At 45.8% G+C, this 15,813-nt stretch overlaps 1 protein-coding gene across 2 annotated transcripts in view; it reads left to right on the forward strand.

The window, feature by feature from the left end:
- PRKG1 (protein kinase cGMP-dependent 1) overlaps positions 1–15,813 on the forward strand; it is a 918,924-nt gene that overhangs the window by 97,427 nt on the left and 805,684 nt on the right. Inside the window, exon 1 of one of the 2 annotated variants that reach the window (XM_056850021.1) lies at positions 12,398–12,711. The exons of the other annotated variant lie outside the window; for it this stretch is intronic. Within the exon in view, the coding sequence (XP_056705999.1) occupies positions 12,398–12,711 (314 nt within the window). Of the gene's footprint in view, positions 1–12,397; positions 12,712–15,813 lie in introns of those variants that run through there. 2 annotated transcript variants of the gene reach the window in all.

Below are 15,813 nucleotides of genomic sequence, written 5' to 3' on the forward strand. Positions count from 1 at the left end.
CTAATAGACTTCACATAGCCAGTTTCTCTTTTTCCACCACTAGCTAATATTCACAGAGCCTTGCTTATATTGCTCTGAAGTCCTCCTGGTCAGACTCTTCCTTGGCTTATTCTCTATCCTGAGAACAGTGGCAGAGGTATGTAGCTAGTGATTTCTCCCTGACCAGGACTGCACACTGAAGAGGCTGTAATACGGACACCAGGACTCCATTTCTTCCCTCTCAGGCATTGCTTCCTCCAGTCTCTTTTCAGTTCTCTCTGTCTAGGACTGCCAGCTCCAGGTTGGGAAATTCCTGGAGATTTGGGGGTGGAGCCTGGGGATGGCAAGATTTGAGGAAGGGAGGGATCTCCATGGGATATAATGTCGCAGAGTTCACCCTCCAAAGCTTCCATTTTCTCCAGGGGAAATGATCTCTGTAGTCTGGAAATCAGCTGTAATTAGGGTTGCCAACCTCAAGGTACTAGCTGGAGATCTCCTGCTATTACAACTAATCTTCAGCCAATAGAGATCAGTTCACCTGGAGAAAACGGCCGTTTGGCAACTGGACTCTATGGCTCTGGTTGCCAGGTCCCTCTTCCCCACCGAAGGTTTTTTTTGGAAGGTTAAACCTAAGGAAGGCAGGGTTTGGGGAGCGGAGGGACTTCAGTGCCATAGAGTTCAATTGCCAAAGTGGTTATTTTCTCCAGGGGAACTGATCTCTATTGGCTAGAGATCAGTTGTAATTGCAGGAGATCTCCAGCTAGTACCTGGAGGTTGTGCAACCAAAACAAGAGCTAGTGCCCCAAATGTGACTACTGGAATTCTCAAGCACTTATGGCGAAACAGACAAAAATATGCTGATAAGACAATCGTTATATTGTGCATACAAACCGCAAAATGCAAAACAGTGATATACACAAATACACAAATTAATTCACCCACACAGCTGCAAGACTCCTTTACAAGCTGCAAGGACCTTAAACTACATGGGCTGTTGTATTTTCTTCTTTGGAATTAATTTGTGTATATCACTGTTTTGCATTTTGCGGTTTGTATGCACAATATAACGATTGTCTTATCAGCATATTTTTGTTTGTTTCGCCATAAGTGCTTGAGAATTCCAGTAGTACCTGGAGGTTGGCAACCTTATCTATGGCACTGAAGTCCCTCTCCTCCCCAAACCCCTCCCTCTTCAGGCTCCGCCCCCAAAACCTCCCGCCAGTGGCGAAGAGGGACCTGGCAACCCTAGCTGTAATTCTGAGAGATCGCCAGGCTCTACCAGGAGGTTGGGAACCCTACCCCTGTCAGATCACATGCTTCCTCCTCCTGACATCTCTTCCTCTGCTGTCTTTTGTGCCCACTTTTTGTTGCCTACACCAGCAACTACTGTGTCTTCACACACCCTGACTGACCTAACAGGCTCAGGCTGTCCTTTTATTCTCTACCACCAGACCCTAAAACCAACTGACACTCATTGGGCAAAAATGCATGGTCGCTTTAGCCTCCTTTATTCCCTGTTTCAGCCAGGATTCAGCCAGGATTGAATGCATGTGTTTCGCCAAATGTGTGTTCGATACTGGCTGAATCCTGGCTGAAACAGGTAATAAAGGAGGCTAAAGCGACCGTGCGTTTTCGCCCATTATGTCTTAGGCCCTGAAATCATTGGTTCTAAGCTAAAGGCCAATGAAAGTATTCAAACCATCCACTAGCCAGCTAATCATAAACTTGATCTGTCAGAAGTGATGCATTTTAAATGCTTCTGTTCTATGTAAATATGAGAGAGACTCACTGGAAACCCCAGAAAGAAAACCACTCCCTTGATAACAGTAACTAGGCATCAGCGGTACTGTTGGCAGGCTGCCCAGAGGCATACATACTGTCGTTTTACCACCTTTGCAGAAGTAAAAGAAGCTCATATTTCACTGATAACTTTAATAATTGCTTGAAGTTAAACATTACCATGTTTACACAACTATTTGCTGTATAGGGGGAAGGAAATGGCAAATGCCGAACAGTGAACATTATTAAAATACTGCCTTTGCACACTTCTTGGTTGTTTCCCTGATAATCAGATTGGAGTGGACTTCCCTCTTACCCGAAAAAAATCAGAGTAGGACAGGGTCTTTTTAATTATCCCCCTTCAGGCCTTTTCCCACCAAAACCTATGTTCACCTAGCTGGTTTGATATATGTTGGGAAAACCAATGGTTATTGAAAATTTCCCACCATTTTCAGTGGGGAAATTAACAAAAGGGGATGGGTGAAAAAGAGACTATTCTGCTGCATCCATCGACCTTTTTAGATTGCAACCCTTGCAGCTGCAATGGGTACAATTAAAAATTATCTGTAAAAATAAAAATCACAGTCTGAAAGTCTGCACATCTTTTGCTAAGATGCTATACCATGTCTAGGTCCAGCAATTCCTAAGAAAGCCTATGTAGGCTTCAATCATGAACACATGAAGCTGCCTTATACTGAATCAGACCCTTGGTCCTTCAGTCAGTATACTCATACTGGCAGCGACTCTCCAGGGTCTCAGGCTGAGGTCTTTCACATCACCTACTTGCCTGGAGATGCCGGGGATTGAACTTGGCACCTTCTGCATGCCAAGCAGGTGCTCTACCATTGAGTCACAGCCCCTCCCAAAGAATACTTTCCTATAAGCCCCACTGAATACTTCTGAGTAGATCTTCTTAGTATTGCCCTCATAGTGAGGGTTGCCAACCTCCAGGTTACTAGCTGGAGAGCTCCTGCTATTACAACTGATCTCCAGCCAATAGAGATTAGTTCACCTGGAGAAAATGGCTGCTTTGGCAATGGGACTCTATGGCATTGGAGTCCCTCCCCTCCCCAAACCCCGCCCTCAGGCTCCGCCCCAAGAACCTCCCGCCGGTGGCGAAGAGGGACCTGTCAACCCTATTAGTATTGCTCTCATAGTGCGGTTTGCAAGTAATCTGGCCAATATGTTCACTTAGTGTTTGGAAACATATAAGCCAGTATCTTATGAATCATTTTTGGTAGCAGAATTATAGATGGGGCGGGCTGGTGCGTATGTAAGTTTCTATACCCAGCGCTGTCAATTAGCTGTTACAAAGCATCACTAAGTGTATATGATGCTTCATAAATCATATCAGTCCTGACCTTCTGTGCCACTTATGAAATTATTGATTGAATGTAATGCTTGTGACTTTTCCCTCAATTAAAATTCAGGAGACTATGCTCTAGAAAGTGCAGCTTCCATGATATCTGAATAAATCAATGTATGATTATTCTGAAAACAGTGATGAAAACAGAATAACATACACTTTGTAGCAATTGTCTCATATTTGGTTACTTTCCCTCAAAAAAACATTATGACAACAGCGGTTCAGTGTGTGAGCATTAACAATGGAGAGAATAAGATGACAAGTTCAATAGTCGAAGAGAATTATGATTGCCTATATGACATCTAGGTTTTTTTTAACAAGAAGCTTTTCTTTTTGAGTATATCTGGTGACAGCTGCAGTCTGAAAACTAATTATGGAGGCATTAAGCCCCAATAACTCTGAGTTGCTACACACAGAGAACTTTGTGTAGGATTGCGACCAGTAATACTTTGTCTCACCTGTTTTGGCAGTCTGAGCAAGTTTCATTTCACGGTGGAGAGTTTTTCTGCAAAAAGAAAATTGTCTGAAGTATTTCTTCAGTCCTATATCAGGGCATTAATTGCAAACCCTTTGATCTTTTCAAGGTATTAAAGAATGTGTCTGATGAGTGAATTGTCTTCAAAAAGTTGTCCACACAGATTGCCAAAGACTCAAGGGTATGCTCTTTCAGAAAACCAGAGAGCTAGGAAATCTAGATTTTAATCATAGTGGCAGTATAGGGGAGGTGGTAAGGAGGAGGGTGGAACTGTTTTACTTGGGAAAAATGTGACAGGAAAATGAAATCTGACTTGCTAGCTTGAAAGCTAACTCAGATATTCACTCTTACTATTTTTTTCTTTCAATTTTGAAAGAAAGGTTTGACTTTTGGGGTGCCTCCGTCATACTTGTTCGACCTTAAAGGAAACATTGTTCAAGTATGCCGTTCTGCTAAATTGTTCCGGCCTGGACATTACTACTTCCTGATTCCGGTGGTGAAGCTAGACCAGCATTGTCACTTCCAGTGACTAATGTGAGGTAAGGCAAACAGTTTGCCCCTGTGCTTCAGGTCACCTTGCATCCATAGCTGCATGTCCCCAATCCTCAGATTCTTCAGCCATCAGTAAACAAAAAGGAAGGTTAAGACTGCAAGAACCGGACTGAGGAATGGCCACTCCATACAGGTGCAACTTAAATCACATCAAATTAGACACCAGAAATATTGACTTCATCCTGATTCATTGACTTGTTTTGCTGTTCACCTTCTTTCAGAGTTGTGATGTCAGCAGTATAATATATCTGTCCCATTTCTAATCCCAAGTTTCCACTTAGCATGCTGTAGCCATCCACAGATATTTTCTGTGAGTTTTCTGTTACAATCCCCAAGACCTGTTTCCTGGGTCATTAAAGTCTGTTCAAGACCCTTTCAGCGTCTGTGTGTTTATATAGAATCATAGAGTTGGAAGGGGCCTTACAGGACATCTAGTCCAACCCCCCTGCCCAATGCAGGATCAGCCTAGAGCATCCCTGACAAGTGTTTGTCCAGCTGCTGCTTAAAGACTGCCAGTGAGGGGGAGCTCACCACCTCCCTAGGAAACTGATGCCGCTGTTGAACAACTCTTACTGCAAAAAAATTTCTCCTAATATCTATTCGGTACCTTTCCACCCATAATTTAAACCCATTATTGCAAGTCTTATCCTCTGCTGCCAACAGGAACAGCTCCCTGCCCTCCTCCTAGTGACAGCCCTTCAAATACTTAAAGAGAACAATCATGTCCCTCCTCAACCTCCTCTTCTCCAGCCTAAACATTCCCAAGACCTTCAGCCTTTCCTCGTTCTTTAGGAACAAAAGATAATGGAGGTGAACCACTGGCTGCGTTTGTGGTGCCAGCAGGAGCTATTTGGATTCTGGGATCACGAGCTAGGTTTCAATGTCGAGGAAGAATGTGTTTCGGAGAAACCTGGAGAGGTTCATCAGGTGGGCTTTAAACTGACACCATGAGGGGAAGGAGATTACCAACACAGAGATTCAAATGAAGGAGAGCAAACAGAAGAGGCCCACCTTGGGAAGGCCAAGTCTAAAGGAGACATAGGTGTGGGGCTTCAGGTGACTATGTACCAATGCCCAAAGTTTGGGCAATAAGAAGGAAGAGCGTGAACTTCTAATGCAGAGGGATATGATTTAGTAGACATTACAGAGACTTGGGGGGATGATTCCCATGACTGGAATGTAGTAGTGGATGGATATGAGTTGTTGAACACTAAGAGTTTTCAACAGTGGAATCAGCCACCTAGGGAGGTGGTTAGCTCCCCCTCACTGGCAGTCTTCAAGCAGCAGCTGGACAAACACTTGTCAAGGGTGTTCTAGGCTGATCCTGCATTAAGCAGGGGGTTGGACTAGATGGCCTATATGGCCCCTTGCAACTCCATGATTCATTAGATCTCTCTCTCTCTCTCATCTATCTGAATTTAGGATTTGTATTCCAAAGTGCATCACTTGGTACTTGAATTCATTTCCTGCTACACATTCATCTAGTTTGCAGCAATTCTTCCATGGCTTTTCATAATCTGTTTACAACCTTACCATCCTGATTAAAGACATCTGAAAACTTGACTATCTCTCTGGCAACACTAGATTTGAGTCCATTAGCACCTTAGAGACCAACAAGATTTTTTGGGGGGTATAAGCTTTCAAGAGCCAAAGGCCTGATCATATCTGCTGAAGGGAGCTTTGGCTCTCGAAAGCTTATACCCCCAAAATCTTGTTGGTCTCTTAAGGTGCTACTGGACTCAGATTTGGCTGTTCTACTGCAGACCAACACGGCTACCCTCTGAAACTATTTGCAAGCATTATTCCTAGCCCCAACTCCTTGGGAGAATTCCATTCCTTGCTTTTAACCATTTTGCACACTGTCCATAGTGATGGGCAGGAGAAGATTCCGCCCTCTTTTCTCCCCATTCAGAGTGGACCAATCAGATTCAGGGCAGGAGAAGATTCCACCCTCTTTTCTCCCCATTCAGAGTGGACCAATCAGATTCAGGGCAGGAAAAGATTCCGCCCTCTTTTCTCCCCATTCAGAATGGACCAATCAGATTCAGGGCAGGAGAAGATTCCGCCCTCTTTTTCCCCCATTCAGAGTGGACCAATCAGATTCAGGGCAGGAAAAGATTCCGCCCTCTTTTCTCCCCATTCAGAGTGGACCAATCAGATTCAGGGCAGGAGAAGATTCCGCCCTCTTTTTCCCCCATTCAGAGTGGACCAATCAGATTCAGGGCAGGAAAAGATTCCGCCCTCTTTTCTCCCCATTCAGAGTGGACCAATCAGATTCAGGGCAGGAGAAGATTCCGCCCTCATTTCTCCCCATTCAGAGTGGACCACACAGGCTGAACGGAATGCTGAAGTGAAAAGGACAAACAAATCCGAGGGGAGGTTAGTCCATCGGGGCTCGGCGCTTTATCTTTTTTCAATTTCTGTATTTCTTGTGATGTTTCTTGAATTGTAATAGTTTGATTCAATATATCCCTATGTTCAGGTGTGAATTTTTCCATACGTATTCCTTTTATATGTTCCTCTATTCCTACTTCAGATATCGAGTCCTTTTTATACAATTCTGCAAAAAAAGAGCACAAACTGTTTTTGTACCTTTTTTTTACACATGAGTAATTTGATCTCCTTTCTTCACTCCTGTTATCATTCTCCTTTCAGTTTCTTTCCTTAAATAATGCACCAGATATCTTCCGGGTTTATCTGCGTGTTCAAAATGCTTCTGTCTTAAAAATCCTAACTTCTTCAGTTATCTCCTCAGTTTCAAGCATATCTAATTGATTTCTTAATTGTTTAATCTCAGTCAAAATTGCTTTATTAAGGGGATTTTTATGTTGTTGCTCCAGTGTTTGGATTTTATCCGTTATTCTTTTGATTTCTTGATTTCTTTCTTGATGACTTGATGACCTGATGACCTGATGTCTGTCTGTCTGTCTGTCTGTCTGTCTTTCTTTCTTTCTTTCTTTCTTTCTTTCTTTCTTTCTCTTAGATAACCCACTACACACTCTGTAGGACCCTGAGAAAAAGCATTCTTGATTTGTAGCTGATATGCTGTCTGGTGCATGATTAAGGAATCCTGTGTGTGTGTGAAAATCTACTTTACTTCACACACCTAAAGTTAATGGTGGACCTAGTATAGTAACATAACAGGAGGGTGTGGGTGGTGAGGTGAGTCACAATTCTCCAGCTTGAGGGACTTGTTACTGGCAAAGTGGTATAAGATAACAAGAGAAAGGCCTGGATCATGGGTTGTGACAATTCCCCCCCCCCACCTTCAGCTGCTTGATTTTTACTAATTATTAGACCATAAGAAAATGCACTCTCTTATTCTATGGCTACTGAATTTACCTAGAAGACTTTGTTAACATGTTTTGAAAGTCCAATATTTACCAGATCACTGCTATCTGCATGCTTGTTGACACCTTCAAAGAGTTCTAAATGATGATGAAACAAGATTAATTATCATTCACTGCTCAATTTGAGAAAATGTTTTTTTCTCCACATGAGTGCCCATGAAAAATATCACCTATCACAATACCGCATGTGCTGAGAAACTATGCAGATGAAACCTCGGAACACTTACTGAGCTTGAAGGCAAGTTAAGTGAATCTCTCACATCATGGATGTTTGCACAAAAACGTTTTTATCATTTGAGGGCTTTGCTGTTTACAAAAGCTTGCATTGACTAGCACCGTGATGTCATTGTGCAGCTTAAAAGTGTCTAATGGGCTTCAAAACATGGCTTCAGAACATTCCCAGTGCTCCAAATATTTATCTAGTAGATGCTAGAAAGCCCCGTTCATGATATTATAGTTAAACCTACAGCCTCCCTGCCAATGGACTAATGGAAAGTAAATACTACTGTAATATTCAAGCAGACTAACAATTAATACAACCATTATAGCTATCCAAAAATAATCTTAAAAGCAAAGTAGAACTAATTAAAACTGCAAACATTAAATAATCTGGATGTCACTACTGAAAAGGCCCTGTATCTGTTTATTACTCATCTCATTCCTGTCAGAGTGCATATCAATGGGTAGGTTGAAATGGAAGAAGCTGCATCCTTGCATATCATGATTTTAGGAACTTTAGGGCTTTTTTGGGCAATACTAACACTTTGAATTGTGCCAGGGCAAACAATGCCTTCAAATCTAACTGAATCCTAAGAATTCTGTAATGAATCTCAATTTACTATCTATTCATTTAGATTTTAGAACATGTTAAAACCCTTACACAGCTCATAGCACAGATGTTTTAAGTAGACTAGGAGTCCCATAGCACCAACATCTGAAACATCCCTGCTAGTTTGTAATGGAACCTATCACAATAGTTCTCATACAGGAGGGGCTGTGGCTCAGTGGTAGAGTATCTGTTCGGCATGCAGAAAGTCCCAGGTTTAACCCCTGGCATCTCTAGTTAAAAGGACTAGGCAGGTATGATGTGAAAGACCTCTGTCTCAGACCCTGGAGAGCCGTTGCTGGTCTGAGTAGACAATAATGACATTGATGGACCAAGGGTCTGATTCAATAGAAGGCAGCTTCATGTGTTCATGAATGGAGAGAGAAGGGCTTTACTGTCCCTCTTGCACAGGTGCTGAGGTCATTAGTATTCTGTGCAGCTGAGAGGAATGGAGGTTTCTGCATATCACCCTTCCAGTGATCTCTCTCCTCTCCATTTACCTCTTGCTGGGAGGAGATCAGAGAAAGAATGTTCTCTTTCCCTCCCTCCTTCCATTTTCTTGCTAATATTTGCACCTCCAGTTACTTTGCCCCACAGGGGAAAAACCTATCTTCTTTTTCCCCATGAGAGATAGGGAGTAATTTATAGCAGGAAAATGGTTGTGGAGGGACAGGTAGTTTCACCTTGAGAGTCAATTTTTCTGTTAATTTTTACAGGTCTCCAGTTGCTCCTTAGGATTTAAAATAAGCATGGACTACTGAACAAAAAGACCTGTGAATAGGACTCTTGCTTCAGGGGTCTTTCTTGTAAAACCCCATGTTAGTTTGCCATTCTAAGTTTAACTTTTTTTGTGTGCAAAAATATTGTCTCATCGTGCTTCTGTTCTTTAAACACCTAGGAGCAAACAAGCCAACTCACCTACATTGAACTGTCCACATGCCCATAAACAGCTTTCCTTTTTACCAGTCATCACCTTTACTCCAAATTCATCATGACAAAATGCATCACATTTGTCCACAGTGACACAGCTGCCTGCAGTCTGCAGATTTGGTGACATAGGCAGCAGTCATCACTCTACCATATCATTCAATTCACACACATGGAAGGAATGGCTTAAGAAAGATCGGCAGGGAAAGTGCTCATCTCCTAGAATGCAACAACTGCGGTGCAAAGGACAATTTAATCCAGCAACTAGCTCTGGCAGCAACTAGCTTGATCCCACTAGGAAGCTCATATGAATAATGATGCCAGTAATGGCTATGGTTGGCAAACTCCCTCTGCCTCCTTATAAAAAAGACCATTTCCTATTACTTGTTCTTAATACCTGATAATTTGGACCTACCTTTTCTGCAAGTGCATGTGTTTAAGGTCATATTTTATCCACCTGGTTCCTATCACAGGACTTGGGGTGGGTTATAATGGAAGAATATAAATTCAGTGGAAGACTAACGAAGCAGACTGCTGGCCAAACCCAGTCTTGGACCTTAGCAACAGCATCTATTCGGACGTCTACAGTTGGACATCTCTCTTGCCAGCTCCTTCTGCCAACTCCTGAGGAAACAGCCCTGACTCAAAACTTGCTTCTTGCATGATGTTCCTCACTTGATTACTAGTACACTGGCAGCTGAATGTATGAACCAACTCAACTGAAATGCATTGTGAGGAGACAGGAATGTTTGGTCTCTGGTGAAACATTCTGTTGGTGACCCCTTTACATATGGAAGATATTATTTGATGTTGAAATTACTTGAGTGATAATATACATGCATGAATCACCCTTCCCCCTCCCCGGAGAACCACTATTCTAGCAAGATCAGCACAACCTCTATTTTCATCTACCTGGGCTTGTTTGTGTTTGAACATAACATTGTATTTAAGAGCAACTCCATCTTTCAAGCCATACAGTATCATTTGGCTAATGCTTGTTCAGATCTGGCAGGATAAAGCTGTCCTGTTCTGGTTTTCAATAATGGCCCCGCATGTATATTTCACAGCACCTGTTAGTAAGATGCAGCACACACCATCTTCACTTTTTATTTTCCTGCAGTGAGTTTCTTACAACAGTGTTTTGCTTCCTGATTATCAAATTTGGAATTGCGGATGGGAAAAGAATATTGGCTAGACTGAGTAGGATCCAGGTGCCTAATCTAAAGTCATGCATCAATTGCTGGGAATGGGTGTCTTGGATTTTGGTATAGAGTGATGGCTCTATAATTGTTTGGATTTTGGTATAGAGTGATGGCTGCACCTGTTCTCAAATCGTACAGTTTGAGGGGCTGCGGCCAAAAACCCAGCAGTATCTGGGTAGATGACGGTCTCATGTCTGTGTCTCCCATGCCCAAAGCAAGAAAAAAAATGAGAACAAAACTTGCAGCCAACCTTTTTTAGCAGGTTGATCAAGATTCCTTTTAGGGTTTCTTAAAAACAAAAAAACATTTAAAATGCAAATGCCTCTCCCCCTCTGGTCAATGAATTGCTTTTCCAGTATTTTAATGACACGGGGTGGTTACATTTACTGCTCTCACTGTAACGGAGATGGACAAGCCTTACGACTCTTTGGAGAAAAGCGGATGGTTAAAAACTAATTATTTCCATGCCTTCAAAAATGAAATCTCAGGTAGCTGGAAACACAGACAGAAAACCCGGGAGGTTGCTTTTAGGCATGTTGCAACGGCCTGGGAACGGCATCACAACGAATATTTCAAATGGTGCCAGCGCTCCTCGACAGCAGCCCTTAACGTGCCTGTTTGCTACAGGTGAAGTTGCAGCTACTTCTGGAGGTTGCCTGGGGCAGGCTGGATTACCTGGGCTGAATCAAGACCTTGCATTCATGGCTCATGACCAGTGCTGGTTTCTCCACACCCGTCTCTCCCCTGGACATCACAGGCTCTTCTGCAGACCACACCTAATCCCATCACGCCTGCGATTCACATTTACATACTGTTAACATTTACTTACTAATGCTTGTCTGAATTCACTCTCCTCTACTTAAAGACAGATGGATTCACGTTCTAAGCTGCATCTGAAGAAGCGAGCTGTGGCTCACGAAAGCTCACCCCCTGCCAGGAAATATTTTTGTTAGTCTTTAAGGTGCTACTGGGCTCTCGCCCTTCTCTACTGAGAAAGTCTGCCCAAGCTGCTACTTAAGGGGTAGGGCAGCGTGTTCAAAACTGGAGCTAAAACAAACGCGAGGGCGGCCGACCGACGCTGTTGCTTTCCCGCACGGAGCACCTGTTGGCCCGCGGAGGCTGCTTGGCCTCGACGCCGACCGAGCACCGCCAGCCCCCCCCCCCCATAACACATCCAGAACGAGGCTTCCAGGAGTCCTCCCCCCCCCCTTCCTGGGCTGAACGCGCCTCCAGCCTGGGGACGGACCTTCAGCTACCCCGGGGGGTCATCCGCGGGCCATCCGGGGGAACGAGCGCGCGCCCCTAACCGCGCAGCCCAGCTCTCCCCGTCCTGCAAACGCCGCGCGCTCCTTTTGGGTTGCAAAAGGTGGCGCGGCGTCCGAGGAAGCCCACCGACCCACGCACGCGCCCGGTGCGTGTGCGCGCGCGCCCGGGGAGGCCGGGGGGGGGGAGGCGGGAGCCGCCGGCTGTGCAGCTGAGCGGCGTCGTAGCCCGCCGAAGCGCGGCGGAGGGAAAGTGCATGTGCTACGGCATGCTGCAGACGCCCCTCGCCCGCCCTGCCGTCCCCTCCCTCCGTCTCCTTCTCCTCCTCTCCGTCGCTCGCTCCAGTGTAGCTTGACGCAGGCGGGGAGGAAGCCCTCGCCGGTTCGCCAGCCAGCCGTCGGCGGAGCGGGGGCCGAGGGGGCCCCGCCGAAGACGATGAGGCGCCCGGGCAGCCCCCTCGCCTAGCTTCGCCGCTCCCACCCACCCATTTCCCTCGACGAGCCCGGAGCCGGCCAGGCTGGAGGCGCGCGCTCCGGGGCTGACGGGGTCCGGCGGCGGAGGGAGGAGGTCGATCGGCAAAGTTGGCTGGAAGTGGGGCGAGCGGCGGCGGCGGCGGCGGCGGGGGGGAAGTTCCCGCGGGGGCGGCGGGCCGGAGCCCCCGGGCGGGGGCGGCCGAGGATGGGGACGCTGCGGGATCTGCAGTACGCCCTGCAGGAGAAGATCGAGGAGCTGAGGCAGCGGGACGCGCTCATCGACGAGCTGGAGCTCGAGCTGGACCAGAAGGACGAGCTCATCCAGAAGCTGCAGAACGAGCTGGACAAGTACCGCTCCGTGATCCGGCCCGCCACCCAGGTGGCCCACCAGCAGGGGCCCGGCGGCGCCTTGCAGGGCGAGCAGAGGACCAAGAGGCAGGCCATTTCCGCCGAGCCCACCGCTTTTGACCTCCAGGACCTCAGCCATGTCACCCTGCCTTTCTACCCCAAGAGCCCACAGTAAGCCCGGGGTTAAGCGTTGTGTCCGTGTGGCGTCCCTGTGGCGTGCTCGCCCTCACCCGCGCTGTCGCTCCCGCTCCCTAACCCCCCCTCCCCGTTTGTCTCCCCCCGCCCCTCAGCTCGCCTGGTGGAGCCCCGTGCGCCCACCGCCTCCTGCTTCCCGTCGCTTTCCCGCTCGTCTCCAGGGATCGCCCCCCCCTCCCCGCGTCTTTCCCTGCCCCCCCCCATCCCTCCCCTCTGGTTTGGGCTGCCCGCGCGCCCATAACCACATCCAGCCGCACACATCCAGCATTCCAATGCGCCCTTAGCAGACATCAAGGCGATTCCCCCTACGCCCCCCCCAAAAAAACCCCACAGAGTTCCTAGAGTATTAACATTGGGAGGGGGGGGGAACGCATCCTGTCGAATTTGGTCCCCTCTCCCCCCCCTTTCAAATTACCACAGCATCTTTACACTGTCTCTCCCATGTGGTTTGTGCTTCTGTCTGGTTTTTTTTGTTGTTGTTGTGGCTTCTGCCCTGAATTTAACGGGGGACTGAGGGTTGAACGGTGTGAATTCACTGACGTGAGGATAAAAAAGTGTACTGGTTCCATTCACGAGGGCTTTATTCACTTAGTAGAAAAGGGCAAGAGTCCAGTAGCACCTTAAAGACTAACAAAAATATTTTCTGGTAGGGTATGAGCTTTATTCACTTAAAGAGAGAGGGAGGCCTGCCTTCCTTCCTTCCTTCCTTCCTTCCTTTCTTTCTTTCTTTCTTTCTTTCTTTCTTTCTTTCTTTCTTTCTTTCTTTCTTTCTTTCTTTCTTTCTTTCTTTCTCTCTCTCTCTCGCTCTCTTTCTTTCTTTCTTTCTCGCTCTCTCGCTCTTCTTTCTTTCTTTCTCGCTCTCTCGCTCTCTCGCTCTTCTTTCTTTCTTTCTTTCTTTCTTTCTCTCTCTCTCGCTCTTCTTTCTTTCTTTCTTTCTTTCTTTCTTTCTTTCTTTCTTTCTTTCTTTCTTTCTTTCTTTCTTTCTTTCTTTCTTTCTTTCTTTCTTTCTTTCTTTCTTTCTTTCGGCTCAACGTGTCTTTCCCCGAGCTCTGATTTCCGTTGGCAGCCGGGCAGACGAAATTATTTTTGGGTCCTTTCTCCCATCGTTCTGTATGGCAGATGTGAAGGTGATCGGGCCCTTTAACTGTGGTATGTAGATCTGCCGGTTAGCAGCTTTCTGGAAAACCGCTCGCACCTTTACCCGCAAAGAGGTCTTTAAGCTGACAATTGGCGCTGTCATAAGGCAGATGTAAGAATGTGAGTCGCAGCTCCTCCACTCTTCTGCCACTTTCTTTACTCCATTTCCTGGGGAGAACAGAAGGACGGGCAAGGTTTATATAGCAGCTTCAGTGCCCTATAAAAAAAAACACACATCTGTGAAGGGGCTTTGCTTTTTTCCACCTCAGCACACAGAAGTTTCTTCTCCTATTTGGGGAGAGTCAAGAGCTTTCCCTTGATCCCTCACCCTCAAATGTTTTTCTTCCCCCTCCTGTCCAGGTTAGCAGAAGGCTTTGGAAGCCTTGACTCTTTTATCTCATGGTCTTTCTTTTATTCCATGCAAGTCTCTTGTTTGTGAGGCTGTAACAGCAGCTGAGCAGCACAGACGCTGGATACCGGAGCTCAGTATCTAAAAAGAGAGGTGCCAGGGTTCGACCCCCTTCTGAACTCCAGAAGCACTGCGAAGAAAAGACACTCTGCACATGCCATGCACTTCTTTTGTATTGCATTGCACGTTTTAGGACTAAACGCTAGCATTAAAAAAATAGGCACTACAAGATCCGTTCTATGCAGCAACCTGCTGAGTCCCTTGAAGAGTATGGGTTGCTCAAAGATCCCTGTCTCTTTCTGTCCTTCGGGTTGGTTCTACCACTGATTCAGACAGGCACTGGGAGAGACGCCTTAGCTTTATGCTGGCACTAGACTTTTGTCCCCATAAGCGTGCAGGTTTGTCCCGCACATAATTGAGTCTCCCCTGGGGCACAGCACCTCCAGTGTAGGATTTCCTTTTAGCCCCTTCCTCTCGTCAGTATTTCGTCTTTCTCACACCTCTCTTGGAGAAGTCTGGTTTGCTTCGCAGCTTGGAAATCCCGTGGGGGAGCGGGGGCTGGTTGGTTTTCAGAAAGACCAAAGCTAGAATTGAAGGGGTGTCTCTAGCTGACATTGTATGATGGTGTACGCACACCATAACAGCTTAGCAAATTGTGAAGCAGTGCTTCCAGAGAAGGAAGCAATGGGTCATAATGGTAGTCAGATGCTGTGTATGTGGTTGTTCTGAAAAGATACCCCTGCAGCAAAATCCTGGGTAATATGGTAACCAGAACACAAGTTCCACTATTCTCAGTAGGGCTTATTCCCAAGTAAGTGCACATTCCTAGGAAACTGCTATCAATGTCCATATATAAAGAAGTATGAAATGTTTTCCAGATTTCTCATGTAGTTTCAGATTTTTACTGGAGCACAAAAGCATTCATTTCCCTGGTTTAAGGGAAACTTTTGGTGCAACGTAAACTGCAGTCTTGAGGACACATTAATCTTTTAATACGGTAAACGTATACAAGAATATCTGTACAAGACCATACCTTTCTCCTCAAGATAAGTCAACCAATTAACAACTAACTACATCACCCCACCTCCACATATGAGTTGCTACTCTAGAGAAAGGTTTGAACTGAATGATTGTGGTACCAAACAATGTGTGATAAATAATCATGGAATGTCAGCATTGGGCTATTGTTATCTTCCTGTCAGCCTATTGGAAGCATCCTAGCTGGCTGCAATTGGAAAAAGAATGCTAGTCTAGGTGGATCTTTGTTCCAGCTCTTCTTGTATTGTCCTTTCATATTTTATGACACCATCCCCTCACTCTTGTGGCTCATAGCCTGGATACATTTTAGGCATACAAGCTTAGGATTGATTCACAAGAACAAGAACAAAAAAAAATCAGCCCTCTGAGTAGGGCAACTTTATAAGGGAATCCACCACATGCTGGAATCGACCAGTTGTCTGATCACCCTGCTGAGGGCAGATTGCAGTGCAGCAAACAGTCTGAGAGAGTTCTTTGAACACATAAAGCTCCCT

This window comes from Euleptes europaea, chromosome 5 (assembly GCF_029931775.1).
Source record: "Euleptes europaea isolate rEulEur1 chromosome 5, rEulEur1.hap1, whole genome shotgun sequence".
Lineage (NCBI taxonomy): Eukaryota > Metazoa > Chordata > Lepidosauria > Squamata > Sphaerodactylidae > Euleptes > Euleptes europaea.